Source organism: Stylophora pistillata, chromosome 5 (genome assembly GCF_964205215.1).
Source record: "Stylophora pistillata chromosome 5, jaStyPist1.2, whole genome shotgun sequence".
NCBI lineage: Eukaryota > Metazoa > Cnidaria > Anthozoa > Scleractinia > Pocilloporidae > Stylophora > Stylophora pistillata.
Genome location: NC_142523.1, coordinates 7,316,585 through 7,331,103, shown reverse-complemented (window position 1 = coordinate 7,331,103; position 14,519 = coordinate 7,316,585). Strand labels below are relative to the sequence as shown.

Sequence of the window (14,519 nt, the reverse complement as noted above, 5' to 3'; positions counted from 1 at the left end):
ATAAGTACATGTATCACTTTTTAACATGTAATTTTTAGAATATTGAAAACATGTGGGTCTTACTTTACAGTAGTCCAGCTTTACTAAAAGTTTTACTTTGCTGTTGTTAAAATACAATTCTGTTGATCTTTACTGTAAATGCTGGCAGGGTAATATTTTTCACCAACTGCATTTTTAAAAATGTGAAAACAATCACGGGAACAGAATCCAAAATAACACACATTTGACCCTACATGCATGAAAGTGTGTAAAACTTCCTTCTTGAATATAAATATTGACATGTATACTTGAAGTACTCCCATTTACAGTGGAATCTAACCTTTTGCTTTTCTACTGCGTGCCATCGCTCAAACCGAGCTAGCATATTGAATGTCTAAATCAAAGCACCACAAGTTCTGATTTTGGTTATTTTTGGTTATGTCACATGATCTCAAGCATTTCCATCGATCGTTTGCTCATTACAGGTAAAACTTTTGATTTTTAATCAATCGAATCTGGGATACCCCCATAAAGGAAATTTCACTTAACGTGGTTTGAAATGAGGGGGAAAAGTTTAAAAGATGAAAGCAATCCGATGATAAAACGTCATTCTAAGAACACATATGCAAGGCTCAATTTCTTAAACATTAAAATACAGACTGAATGAGATTCTAACTTCCACTGTTAAATTCATGTTCACAGCTAGGTAGAAAATACACGCAAGCTGCATGTAATGGACATAGAAATTTTTACTTGACTAAAATTAAAGCAGACTGCGTGAACAAGTTATGTGAAATAGTTTGTGTAAAATTTTACACGCGCATAGCCTGCACATAAATCCGCCATCTTGCACGCAATTTATGCGTGTACAGGTGCTGCTATTCCTACAGCCAGTACTGTATGTATGCTCATCTGAGGCATCTGGGTCTGTAAACAGACTAGTTTAAAAACACCTCTGCTCTTTCTCTGAGATACTGACAGCTCCATGGTAAGCTAGGACACATTTTGTACATGACTTGTACATAGATTAAAGCACTGTGAGCATAAATAAAATTAGAAAGATGTAAAATATTATAATAACTATTTTCACCTTGACTGCTTCGAGTCACAGTCAGAAAGCCAGATTGGTAGATGGTATTTGCTGCAACAATGGTACAAGCAATTCCTTTCAATGCTGAGATTTTGTCCACATCAGTTTGATTGATGAACATGATGTGTAGTGTTCCAACTGGGGTAATGGCTATATGTTCATCTCTGTTAAGCTGGACGTTTTCCTTATTTGCCCAAGTATAAGAAGCACCATAACTGCCACCATGTGGTGGGCAATTGAAAGAAAAAGGATCCCCAAGATTCACTGTCTTTTCAATGTCTGTTTTATTGACAAAATCATCAACATCTAAAGGAAATGAAGAATATTAACATAAATTCCAAAATTAACAGATCCACAAAACAGTGCTGAAAATTTAAATTCTGATAACACTTGTTCAAAATAGTTCAACTTCAAGTTGTTTTGTGCAAGCTAGGATATAACCCTTTTCTCAAAAATTAATGTCTGGCAAACTTCATTGCAGGAAACAATAAAGAAAGTCTAAATTAGGATTGGTTTTAATTTTTAAAGATTATACCAGCTGTAACAAACTTTCAGAAGGTCTTAACAGAGGGTTCTTACTTCTGCTTAAGCTCTTAACATTTTCAAGTATAGAGTTGACCAATTAAGGCAGCAGTACATGAATGTCACATCAGCACTATTCAGGACAGTTCTTGTATTCATTTGTCAGTTTGACCAAAACCTTGAGTGATCAGGACCTCAATCAGATGCTTGGGCCTCAGCAAAACATTCCTCCCCCCCCCCCCCCTCCTCCTGCCTATATATTTTGAAAGCAGTTTTACCCGGTCACTCATTTGAGGCTGACAATTAATTAAGGTCCACCACCGGAGCAAACGATTGTCACTTACATGTTACTGCGACTTGCACCTTTCTACTGAATGTTTCTTTGTTGGTAATGGTGTCCTTGACAAAACACTGGTAATTTCCACTATCCTCAGCTGTCAGGAGACTTCCAGTTAACAAACCATAAGCACCAAGTGTGTACCGGGCATGTGGAAAAACAATATCAGTTTCATTATGCTGCCATCGCCACTCTAATGGGTTGCCAGGTCCCTGCGCATCACATAAGAGTCTGAAGCCCCAGTTTTTAGCAGCAGACTTAACTTCTTCTGGCTTTATCAAATTCCCTTTGAAGAAATCTACAATTCTAGGAGGGGCAGATTGTGGCTGTGAAACACCTTGACCTAGAATAATAAAAACACACACAAGTAGAACACAAAGATGTGATTTAAGAGCAAAAAAGTTATCTTCATCAAATACAAAATGGCTTTTTTTTCACTGTTGCCTTAATACATTAAATTCAATAATCATAACAACTTTTTTTTCCATTAGTTAGAGCACATAATAATGAAATACAGATCCGCTGCACAAGAATTATGCCACATGCACTGTAACTGTGCTGAATGCATTTAATGTTAACAGTTAACACAAAATCATTTGAGAATGTACTCTTATTCTTGCATAATATTGACTAAATAATATATATCATCGTTGAGTTTTATCTGTGGCTCATTAATATTCAAGACATATTTCATATTCAGACTACCGGGCCCACACCACTCCCCACAAGGTTCAATTGTAACCAACCATTCAGGACACAGTGTTCCACTTGCAGTAAAAGGTAAAGTCAGCACTGTTTACGAGCCTGTGGCCCATCAGTTTCCGGTGCTTAACTCCGGTTTCCATAGCATGAAGCGACTAGGAGTATTTCTACTCCCCCCTGGATGGGATGCTAGTCTATCGCAGGGTTACCCCCCAGCATTAATTACCGGTACCCATTTAAACACTTGGGTGAAGAGAGGCACTGTGAGAGTAAACTGTCTTACCTAAAAACATGACACAATATCTCCGGCTGGGGCTCGAACCCGGACCACTCGATCCGGAGTCGAGCGCACCAACCATGAGGCCACCGCGCCTCCCACCTCCATTTGCAGTACTATTTGATAATTGGCACAATAGAGACTTAAGGATTACAATTAGTCCACGAAACTCATAGGGATAATTGACACCTATCCCCATCACTGGAATAAAAAAGTGAAAGATAAAGGCTATCAAATCTACGCAAAAAAATGTTACATTATTACTGACAGTAATTGCAAATTTATCAAAATCAACAAAAATTACCCTTTGTCAGAGTTGCAATGCTAGAAATCCAAAATAATAAAGCCAATTGCCACATTGCGAGGAATTGATAACACTGCAGGCCTATAGAAGAAAATTAGTAACATTAACTATTAATAATGCTGAATTGTCATATACAGGTCAACCTAATGACAGAATATGACAAAATATGACAAAATATGACAGAATGTATGGCATGCCCCCCTTCTGGGTCTGTACATTTTGGTCATCTGGCACTGGGCAGCATCCCGCATAAACACCCTCAGACATTTTGTTCTTAAGTAACTTACTGCTAATGTTAACAAGTCCTCGGTATGTCGATTGTCTGTCTTGTTCACTAGAGGTTGATACATGCTCTGTTGGTCTTTCCATTTGAATTTGGTTGTGAATCTCAACCACTGGGTTCCTAGCTGTAGGATTAAAAATTGATTTAAAAAAACAATCAAAACAACAGTACTATAAACTTTATCATTCAGAAGCTATTTATGTCAATGTTAGATTCAACAGAACACTCATTTTTGGTTCTAGACTCTTACTATTTTCTTTTTCGAAAAAATCCTGCTGTTTCAAATCTAATAATCTTCAATCCTTTAACTGCAAAGATCTAATTCTTAATTCTCCCCTCTGAGCTGCCAGACATTTTCTTGTACATTTAAGTCACAAGAATTTAATGTTAGATCAAGATAACAATTTCTACCTGATAATAAGTGTAAGTGTTTTCATAACCTGATTACTGGATAATGCTACTTTGGATCTTACAGGAAGACGTTACATGACTGCACATGTTAGGAACCTGCAGGAGTTAAAGAGTTAATTGACTTTAATTAAAGCTTTTGTTAATCAACAACAGTCTGACTGGAAACATGATGCAATGGCCAATCTGAGAGCAAAAACTGTGGCTAATTTTGCATCAGGCATTTGAGACCCATAATGATGCAACAATCCACCTCTAGAACCTGAGGCATTCCTCCCAAGCCTGGCCTTGTATCAATGCAATGTTACCGTTTCCCTAAGAGCTTGCCTTTGCCCATTCACATGTAGGATGACATTCTTTCAACATGCATATATCCTTATGCTACTTGCGTAAAACTATTCTAATTACAAGCTGGGCATTAAATCATAGGCTTTGATTGCAATGCTTAATATTTGGAATAATTAATGTACATTGTACCTTAAAGTTTCAGGTTTATTTATAAAATATTTTTGAAATAAAGTGCAATGAAGATAAAACTAACCCTCTGGCTTTGTTTCTTGCTGACTGTTTTTCCTGAATGAGGAAATCGAATATAAAATATATTCAGAAAACATAGCTACATCTAAAAAAAACACGTGGCTGGAAACAGTTTTGTAATACACCTTATATAACACCTACACTTTCGCAGTCAAACTAATTTCACAAATATTTTGATGAAAGGATTAAATTTTAAAATAGCTGGCATGGCATGGCAATTACTAATATTATGTTTTTTATGGGGAAATTCCAACAAACAGTACTCAGGGATGGTCTCAGAAAATTCTTCATAGATTTTCTCACAACTGCAGGATTTCCTTTCTTAAGATATGGTCACCCTGCTGCAAATTTTAACAAATTAAATATAGCCCTTTCAAAATTGTAACACCATAAGGTGTACTCTTGACTTTTCAGCTTCTACAAGAAATATCACTTTCATTTTATGACTGGAACCACATGACAGCCACATTTAATTTGAAACTGACCACACAAAACATTAGACTTACAATTCCTTCCGCTTCCAAAATACAACAAGGACAATGAGAACAACTCCAAACATAACTCCACATTCCACTGCAATGACAATCCTGACACCAGAAAATCCACTGTAATCTCCATTTGATCGCGCATCTTTTTTGCCTATGATGGTGACAGATTCTGTCACAGTGACTGAAGTTGTCTGCAAGGCATTATGATCAAAATCAACGGCTGAATTTTTGTTAGTTAATTATTTTGCTAGATAGATGTACTTTGCTACTTCTACTCTGCTATTTATTGCAAGCATACAAAGCAGGCTCCATGATAATAGGTCCCTAAAATTCCAAATGCAATAAATCATCCATTGATACGCAAGACTCTTTGGTTATATGAAAATTGCCTTCTAACTGTAAAAGATTAAAGAAGTTGGGCTAAAGTTCGATTATAAACACATTTACAACACCCTAGACACAAAACCTTGAAAACTAGTTTCCCTTCTGATCTTTCCTCTTTGAAGATTTGCAGATATACCCTGGCCCACTTGTTTTCTGACAGATAATTGTAGTATATTGCATTTCCAGGGACATGACAGCCTTGACAGCCACTATCTGACCCAGTTTCCACATGTCCTTCATTTGCGAGGGTAACTGGTATCAGAAAAAAAGGCCACTCAGAGAAACAGGAGCAAACTGTAAAAAATGCAATTAAAAACACTTCAGTTAATCATTTTGAGGAAAGAATATTTGCAGTTCTAGACTTATAATCAACGCTGGAGTTAAAAGACTATTGCATAAGGTTTTGTGGGGACAGTGGTTGACACAAGTGTCTCCTTCTAAAAGTATCCATCAACCTGTTACAATCTCAGATCAGTATACGTATTCTCCATACTATCAGATGTCTATATATATATGTTGTAGTTCAATTTTATCCTTGGTTCAAATTATATTTTCCTTTGTTTCAAACGAGCATTATCATACATTAACATGACCGAGAACAAAGGAAAATAAAATTTGAACCTGTTGAAGTATAAAATTGAACTACAACATATACAATCAAGGGATGTTTTAGTTTGTTATCGTTTTCTTTATTCTCATGACCTTTATGTCTGCTTCTGCAGTGATATGGTAAGGAGAATTTAGATAGTTGTAACTCTTAGGAGTAAGGCGGGCAATCTATTAAAATCACTCACCAGCGCAGTCGCTACATCCATGCACTTCAACTCTGAGACACTTGCACCAAAGCCTGTTGTACTCTTTTCTGAGGAATCTTGTCTCAAATGCCCCTCTGAAGTAATTGTACGTTACTGTGTCACTATTTCCAATAAATTGCTGAAAGTGAATCATTGGTAATATAAAAATAATGGTAATAAGAATTACTAATAGTGAAAACAAACATGTTTTGATAGATCCCCATGATTATCATGATCAAAAAAGAACCAAAAAGAAACATTCAAAAAAAAATGCTAAGTACTAACTAATTATGTATTAAGTAAGGAGTTAATTTTTTTTGTATAAAAATATAAATTTAATGAAACTCAACTTCTATTTACATAAAAATTCATGAAATATTTCTTAGTATAATTTCAGAGCTGAGTAAAGAGTTTCCAGCAATCTGATTGGTCAAACGGTTCCTTATATGACGCTATATAAACCGCTCCACGCCGTTTAATTAAAATAAAATGTTAATAAATGTTACTAAAATGTTCTGATTTTAGAAATTTCTCTGTTGTTCAGCTCGGAAATTATACTAAAACAATTATTCGCCTCAGGTTCGGTGAATATTTTCGAATAATCCCCTCGACTTCGTCCCAGGGTTTATTCGACGATATTCATCTCGCCTTCAGCGAATAATTGTTAAATATAAACCCTAAAACACACAATCAAATTATTTTTGACATATTTTTAAAAGAAATTAAAAGCAAATGATCATTTGGTGAAGTAATGTTCCTGAAAGAATGAATATTTACATTATTGTGATTAAATATTCAGGTACCTTTTTTTTGTTATTTTCGTCTTGGTAACAAAGCCATGTTATGCCATCATAACTGTTCTTTATCTCACAAGTCCCAGCATAGTGATTCAAAATTCCTTGGTATCCTTCAGTGTCAATGGCCAAGACATGCCTGAGCTCCAGTAAGTCAATCTTAAGACATTGCCCATTTCCTCTGGTATACCAAGCCTTGCCACTATTCAGTCTTCCCATGGAAGGACTGAAATGAAATGCCTGTGATGGGCCATTTAGTAGTAGGGTATCCTCGATTTTCCCACTTTCCACACCTTCTAAGCAATCTACAAATTAAACAGAGGTGACAAATTAATTCAGTTCCGTGAGGGCTCGCACTCATGTTGGAAGAGAGAATCTTTAAGTTGGTGTCCTTATTAGGGACCTCATACGCAATCTCAACAGTGACAGCAGGAGTTAGACTAAAACAAAATTTCTCCTTACAATGTCAAAACCATACCAAGCACACAAGTGATGAGAATTCAGAGAAATATCAATTACTAGGGAATTACAAGTTGACCCAATCCAATACCAAACTCTCCAATCTAACATCATTTAATATAAGAGTTTTATGGTAGACAGCACTTAAAGAGAATTACACAATTTTACTAATGAGATCTCGGGAGTGAAAGAGTGAAGAACTTTGCTTTTGCTACAAGTTCTTTCCTGTGTATCATATGGTCAGTCTAACAGATCTCCCCTTCGTTCCAGTAAACCAGAATCTGGTGCATGGGACACGACAAAGAATCTTTAAGTTAATTTTCTAAATTTCTACTAAATGATTTGTTGCGTGTCACACTAGTTTTCATTCTGGGGATTTCTTTCACCCTGTTGTTTAGCGAACACGAGGAGAACTTGTTTGGGTGCTTTGCACAGCGAGATTGTTGTCACGACTTAACGTTTAAAACTTACACTTGATTGCTGATACTGAGATTGTTCTTATTGGCTTTTACTCAGATCGGATTGTAGCTTAGATCGGAGAGCGGCTCAAGCATCGGATCGGTCAGTTACGCCAGAGGTTTTGAGGATAAGGAAAGACGTCGAGCAAGCTGCATGTTTTGAATAACTGTTTGAACATTTTCGGAAAACGTAAATGCCAGTTTATGACCTCACTGGTAAGAGCTGTGTAATTTTCAAGCTATACCGCTCTCAGAATTTTCCGTGCATGACCAGTCTATCCACAATCGGCCAGCCTCGCTTTCAAGTCGCAATTTTACTCTGGAACTGACCTCGCCTCGATAGCCAATCAGACTGCAATAAGGGTTAAAGGAACGGACCATTATTTTTCCTGGAAGGGGGGCATGAGAAATATTGAATAAAATTGTTTTCAGGTTTTGAAAGGACAAAATAGATTGTTTGCAAACGTAATAGGGTAAAAAAAAATTTGCAGAGAAGTCAGGAAAGATATTAAAATATATTATTACCAAAACTGAAGTAAAAACAAAAATAGAATAACAAATTGAGGCACTAGTGTAAAAATTAACACAATTTGGGCACTAAAAAGTGGTCACTCTGTATTAAGCAAATAAAAAATCTCAAAATTGCTGAATATTTCTTGTAAAAATGGGAATTTATTGTTGTATGCTCTTTGCTTTATTTGCGTCGGTAGCTGCCAAAAACTTTGAAAAGGTGATTGGGGCGTATATCAACAAAATAGGCATCCTCGGAGACCCAGGAGCTGTGAGTCGATTTCAAGTTAAGGGCAGAAGAGCCCCTGGGGACATTGCCTTACAAGACTAGTTCCAAACGGTCGCAGTCGTTCTGCCATCTGATTGGTGCCAGAAAATCTTTGTGTTTTTCTGCCCAATCAGAGTGAAGTGTGCTTTAGAGTCCTTTCGTGTGTTGTAACACAGACATATACTAGTAGCTCACTTGCTCGTTACGTTTGTTTGGACCGTACGACGGAGATTTGCTTGAGGTGAAAAGTTTCAGTCTCAGCACACAATGTAAGAGAAATCGATCAGATTGTTCGCGAAAATCTTACCGGAAATTATACTGAATACTTTCGCAGGTATCACTAGAGAACATGTTTTAAAGTTTGCGAGGTTTGTATACAACACGATGGTTGCAGTCATTGATATGTCGCTTTAAACGTTAAACGAGATTTAAGCTTAAACCTTTCTAGATTTTTTGCATAATTTGCTGTGACTGAAACTTTGCCAATCCCGGGAAGTTATTTCGTCGCACGGGCCACGCAGGTATGTCGAGCAACTGGCGCTTTCGCCTACGTAGCTTTCTGCTTTCTGTGCGCGCCAAAATCTAATCTTAGTGGTAAAGTCGTTCACAATACGGCCAAGGTTGCAGAGAACGTTAAGTTCGTGGACGACCTCTAGCAAGTGCTAAGAGAAAGCTTAGCTGTGTTTCCGGTTAGCTAATTAAAATCTGAACAAAAACTTATTAACGAGAACATCATGGGAAGGAGAGATGTTTTCGGGCAGTTACCGAAGGGATTTGGAAAGAGTTTAATCTATCAACTGCTGCCTAGAGTGTTGAATTCTTGAGCTAGGAAGGCCACGGATTCTCTTCTTGTCCCTTGGTCATTGTCATTTCATCTCTTCTGTCGATTGTTGAAGACCAAGTTAAATACCTTTGATCATTGGGAATCGATCCGATGCTGTATTCAATGGGAAAAACAAAACCAAAGACCAAGAAATATTGGATGGAAAGGGCGGGTTTGTTTATTGTAAATGTCAGCTTAGTAGTACAGGGTCATCTACGCACATCTAATAAGCAAATGCTTCCACGCTTAGCTTTTCTTTTTTTTCAAGCGAAGATGAGATTAGATTTTGGCACGCACAGAAAGTTGCGCAAGTACCAGTTGCTCGACATACCTGCGTGGCCCGTGCGACGAAATAGCTTCCCGGGATTGGCAAAGTTTCAGTCACAGCAAATTATGCAAAAAATCTAGAAAGATTTAAGCTTAAATCTCGTTTAACGTTTAAAGCGACATATCAATGACTGCAACCATCGTGTTGTATACAGACCTCGCAAACTTTAAAACACGTTCTCTAGTGATACCTGCGAAAGTATTCAGTATAATTTCAGGTAAGATTTTCGCGGACATGATCGATTTCTCTTACATTGTGTGCTGAGACTGAAACTTTTCACCTCAAGCAAATCTCCGTCGCAAGGTCCAAACAAACATAGCGAGCAACTGAGCAACTAGTTTATGTCTGTGTTAAAACACACGAAAGGACTCTAAAGCACACTTCACTCTGATTGGGCAGAAAAAAACAAAGATTTTCTGGCACCAATCAGATGGCAGAACGACTGCGACCGTTTGGAACTAGTCCTGTAAGACAATAGGGAGCTTAAGCAACCACGACGACAGGGACGACGACGACGTCAAGTAATCGCGGAGGGTCTGGAACGAGGACGTCGTTTTTAGCGGGAAAATGAAACTTAAGCAGTGAAGTTTCTCAAGGACGACGACGTCTGAAATTTTTGTTTGTTCTCGTTTCGTCAGTTTAAGAAATGACATCGTTCAGAGACCTTCAAAACCTTCTCAGTCATGGATCAAATTTTCACCTATATCGGAAGTTCGAGAGTGGGTTATCAATTCTTGAACATCAAAAGTCCAAGGAATTATTAAGCTTTAGCTTTATTTACAATAATTTACGCATGATAAAAGTTTAAAATATATATTTTACGGAAGTTATTCGAGATTTAGATTCAGTTCTAAGTGTTGCTGGTATAAACAAACCTATTTTGCGCAAGGCTTGCCTGATTTTCAATGTGCTTTAGCCTGATATGTTCTACCTTTGATGCTCCTTCCTTTGGCGAGCAAACGACGCAAGTCTGTCAATTTTAATCAATGCTAGCTAGCGATCGGCACAGATCAGTCGCCGCGCTTCAAACAAGAATACTATTTTTTCCCGTGTGATTTTGTCGGAATAATTTTTATGGCTGTAAATCTAGATCTTTATCAAACATTTCGAAAATAGATTCGCAAAACCTGAGAGGTATTCGCGCTCATGTTGACACACCGATCTGAAAAATTCTTTGCTGTTTAAAGCGTCTCGACGGAAGAACAGCAACACGCAAAATTTTTTAGTAGCAATAAACCGACAGTTCCATTGACCACTTTTAAAAATGGCTGCCGGATTGATATTCTTTTGTTTAAATTTAAATTAGTCTGTCTCGCCTCGTTCTCCAGTTCAAAATTCAAAAGAAACATTATCTCAAGCGAGGCTAGTGAGGCTAATTTGAATTTAAACAAAGGAATATCAATCCGGCAGCCATTTATGAAAGTGGTGTATACACACAGCTTTTGACCGAACGCAGAGGTGTATTGCACTGCCATTTAAACCTTTTTATTCAATAAAAATGATAAACAGCACTTCTTTCATAAAATATACTCAAGTTTAAACCTAACGTGGTCGCTTTCACCGCTTGACTTGACATCTGTTGTGCAGAGGAAGGAAAATGAGTTAGTCGGTTTTCGAATTTTATTTGTTTAGAAAACTGAACAGGGAGGTTTAAATCAACCGAAGAAGCGAATACAAACTCCAACCGGCCGTAGACTGTAAAAACAATGACAATAAAACCGCACCTTTTGATGAGAAAAACTGCTTTGAAGTTCGAAAGTTTACGGCGACGTGAAACTGGTCCATCTCAAGTCGTCGACGATAAGACGACGACGGAATTCTTGGTTCGCGCTTGCGCAGTGACGTTCTCGCTACTTCCGGTCGTCGTCCTCCGTTCGTCGTCGTGGTTGCCTAAGCTCCCTAATGTCCCCAGGGGCTCTTCATGCCCTAACTTGAAATCGACTCAGCCCCTGGGTCTCCGAGGATGCAAAATAGGTTGCTATTGCCCTATTGATTACGTTTTTCGTAAAATAGTTCAATAAAGCAATGGTAATATCTATTACAAATAAAAAGAGTATTGAAAAAAACTGATGGAAAAAAATGTTTGCAGGAAGATGATGTATTGTTGGAAAAAAAATGGGAAAAAAATGTTCGTAGAAGAAAATTTCTCATACCCTCCAGAAAAATAATGATCCGTCCCTAACAGATGTTCAAAATTCCTAACAACGCCTTCGCGTTTCAGCTGTTAGACGTGAACATAAAAAGTTCAAAAGGAGAGCTATCCATTTAAATAAAGGAAAAGCGATTAACTTAAATGTGTGAAATGCTAAGAATATATGAAAATCGCTTATGAACTATTTTCACTACTGCTGAAGCATGACGAAACAAAAAACAATTGAAATACGAGTCGGAAGTAAGAGAAAACGCAACATGATAAGCTTAATGGTAGCCGAAAATTACTTGGATGACACAAATTGCCGAAGGCCACGTTTCCTAATGAAATTGTTTAGCAAAGGAAAGAAAAAGCCATTCGTTCGTTGGGTATCCGGTCTTTCGTCCAAGATTCTTTTTTTCCAAGTCTTTTCGTTTAAAGTCTAAGGTGCATTCGTTCAACATCAAGTCTTTTCGTCGAAGTTATAATATTGGTTTAAATGAAGTTGTAACACAATATATGTTATTGAATAGTGACAAAAATAAGGACTTCCCGTTTAATTGTTTCGCGCGAAAAAAATGGTAATATTAGGCTTGCTGTTTAGCGTCTGTTAGTGTAACAGATAACTACCGAGTATTTTCATGTAATTTTCAGTTTGGGAACTTGGCTTGACTAAGTTGCTAAGTTTGGGGTGCGTCTTGTGACCGAGTGCGTCTTATAACCGAGAAACTACCGTAAGTGTGACATCACTAAGTGGCCGACATAACCAACGACGTAGTCCAACATGATAAAGAAATTATCTAGGCCTTATCTAGCCTTCTAAAAGCTATTTACTTGCTTCGAGAAAAGACTTAACAATTAGACGAACAGACTTAAATAAAAAAACTTTTGGACGAATAGACTTTTGGACCAGAGTTAATAGATATCTATTAACTCTGTTTGAACGAAAAGACTTTTGGACAAAAAGACCGTAATTATTATCTTATCGTAACTTATCAATTATTTTCACTGCTGCTGCGAAGATCGTTCTCATATGCGTTTAAATGTGTGAAGCAAGACTAAACAAAAAAGAATTGGAACACGAATCGGGAGTTATAGGAAACGCAACTTAATAAGCTTAAGAATAGCCTAAAATTACTAAGATGACACAAATTGCCACAGACACGTTTTTTAATGAAATTGTCTGACAAAGGAAAGAAAAGGACATACGTTCGTTGATGTCCTAGGGGCACAAATTGTTTACAAGTCGTAGATACGGCTGGGTGGTGATTGAAACCAAAAAAATCGAGCTCCACGTGAAATAACGGGTTATTGTTAGAGATGCTTTCAGCTAGTAAATGTATTCTTAACCGAAATTGTCAATTTAATATCCTAACGAGGAAATATACTTTAACATTTCACTGAAAAACGACAAGACAAGAATTAAATGCATTTCAATAATCACGCACTTAAATAACCGATAGTTTCTATTCGTTCAGTTATTATAAAATAATTTTTATCTACTTCCAAAAAGAAATTTCTTTGTACCTGCTGTATCAGTAAAACTTCCTGTTTCCAGGAGGAAGAAAGGGGTGTCAGCCTTACACGAACAGCAACAAGATGCAGTATTGTTCACCCAGGTAGAAGTGTTCTGACAGACACCTTTGTGGTGTTTGTGGCGTTTGTGGCCAGTTTTGTAAATAACCTCGTATAAGTCGCTATCTTTCCATCCTCTCCTGGTAAGAACGTACTTATCAACCTCATCTGTATTTAAACTAGCTTTTACCGAAAAAGTCTTTAGAGTTGCAAGGCAAGACATCAAAACAGCGATTCTTGTTAAAAAATTGGTGGCCGGCGTCATTGATGGCATGTTCCTTTTCGCAAATTATGAGCCACAGCTTATTTTTGATTATACTATAAGAAATATAACTGAGCGTGTTTTTGATCGCGATATGAGCGCACACTGATGTTCAGACCTCTTCAGACGCCGTAATATTTAAGTTTATTACATCACTCGCAGCGCCTGGGGGTAGGATGAAGCGAATCCTGTGTTCTGATTGGTTACCCGAGCGGGCAAGATGGGGCCCATCTTGCCCGCTCGGGATTGCCCACATCGATCCCGCGCATAGAAAAAGTTGAATTAGAACTACGTTTGTAATTCTTGCACAATGTCGGCGATGGAAACGGAAAAAGCAGCAGAAGATAGTCAAAACAAAGAAAACAGAAACGACTCTCCTGAGTTTGTTGTGCTACAAACACAGTTGGCTTTCTTTCCCAACTCTCGAAGTAAACAAGTCATTCCTCAGTTTCTTATTAAAGCGAAATATTTTTCCAATGTAATAAATCATTTATCAACCAAGCTTGTTCGGTAAAGATGGCTGGATATAAGCCTCGTTCTTTTTTCTCTTTTTTATGAACCTCGACTTCGTCTCGGTCCATGAAAGTGCGAAAAAAGAACTCGGCCAATATCCAGCCATCTTTACCGAACAAGCTTGGTTAATAACCCATATTTATAACTAGTGCCAACTTCCTGTCAAAACGTCAAGTATGGTCAGACGAATCATGCTTGAATAATTGTGCATTTTGCTTTTGAGTGCTGTTGTTGTTGAGTTTTTAGGCAATTTAGTCATTATGCCGACGTTATGCTCGATGTTGTGGCATTAT

The 14,519-nt window shown here is 37.5% G+C and overlaps 1 protein-coding gene across 5 annotated transcripts in view; it reads right to left on the bottom strand.

Annotated features, from left to right (window-relative positions):
- The window catches only part of LOC148730045 (fibronectin type III domain-containing protein-like), a 28,968-nt gene extending 15,146 nt beyond the window's left edge, over positions 1–13,822 (bottom strand). Inside the window, exons 1-10 of one of the 5 annotated variants that reach the window (XM_088759784.1) lie at positions 13,404–13,822; positions 6,909–7,204; positions 6,106–6,244; positions 5,394–5,605; positions 4,946–5,118; positions 4,444–4,475; positions 3,499–3,618; positions 3,212–3,292; positions 1,936–2,271; positions 1,070–1,375 (exon numbers count right to left, since the gene is read on the bottom strand). In XM_088759784.1, the coding sequence (XP_088615910.1) occupies positions 1,070–1,375; positions 1,936–2,271; positions 3,212–3,292; positions 3,499–3,618; positions 4,444–4,475; positions 4,946–5,118; positions 5,394–5,605; positions 6,106–6,244; positions 6,909–7,204; positions 13,404–13,725 (2,017 nt within the window). In that variant the 5' untranslated portion in view covers positions 13,726–13,822. Of the gene's footprint in view, positions 1–1,069; positions 1,376–1,935; positions 2,272–3,211; positions 3,293–3,498; positions 3,619–3,967; positions 4,002–4,443; positions 4,476–4,945; positions 5,119–5,393; positions 5,606–6,105; positions 6,245–6,908; positions 7,205–7,829; positions 8,097–13,403 lie in introns of those variants that run through there. The other 4 variants (XM_088759785.1, XM_088759786.1, XM_088759787.1 and 1 more) reach the window with 4 other exon arrangements.
- Positions 13,823–14,519: the final 697 nt, after the last annotated feature.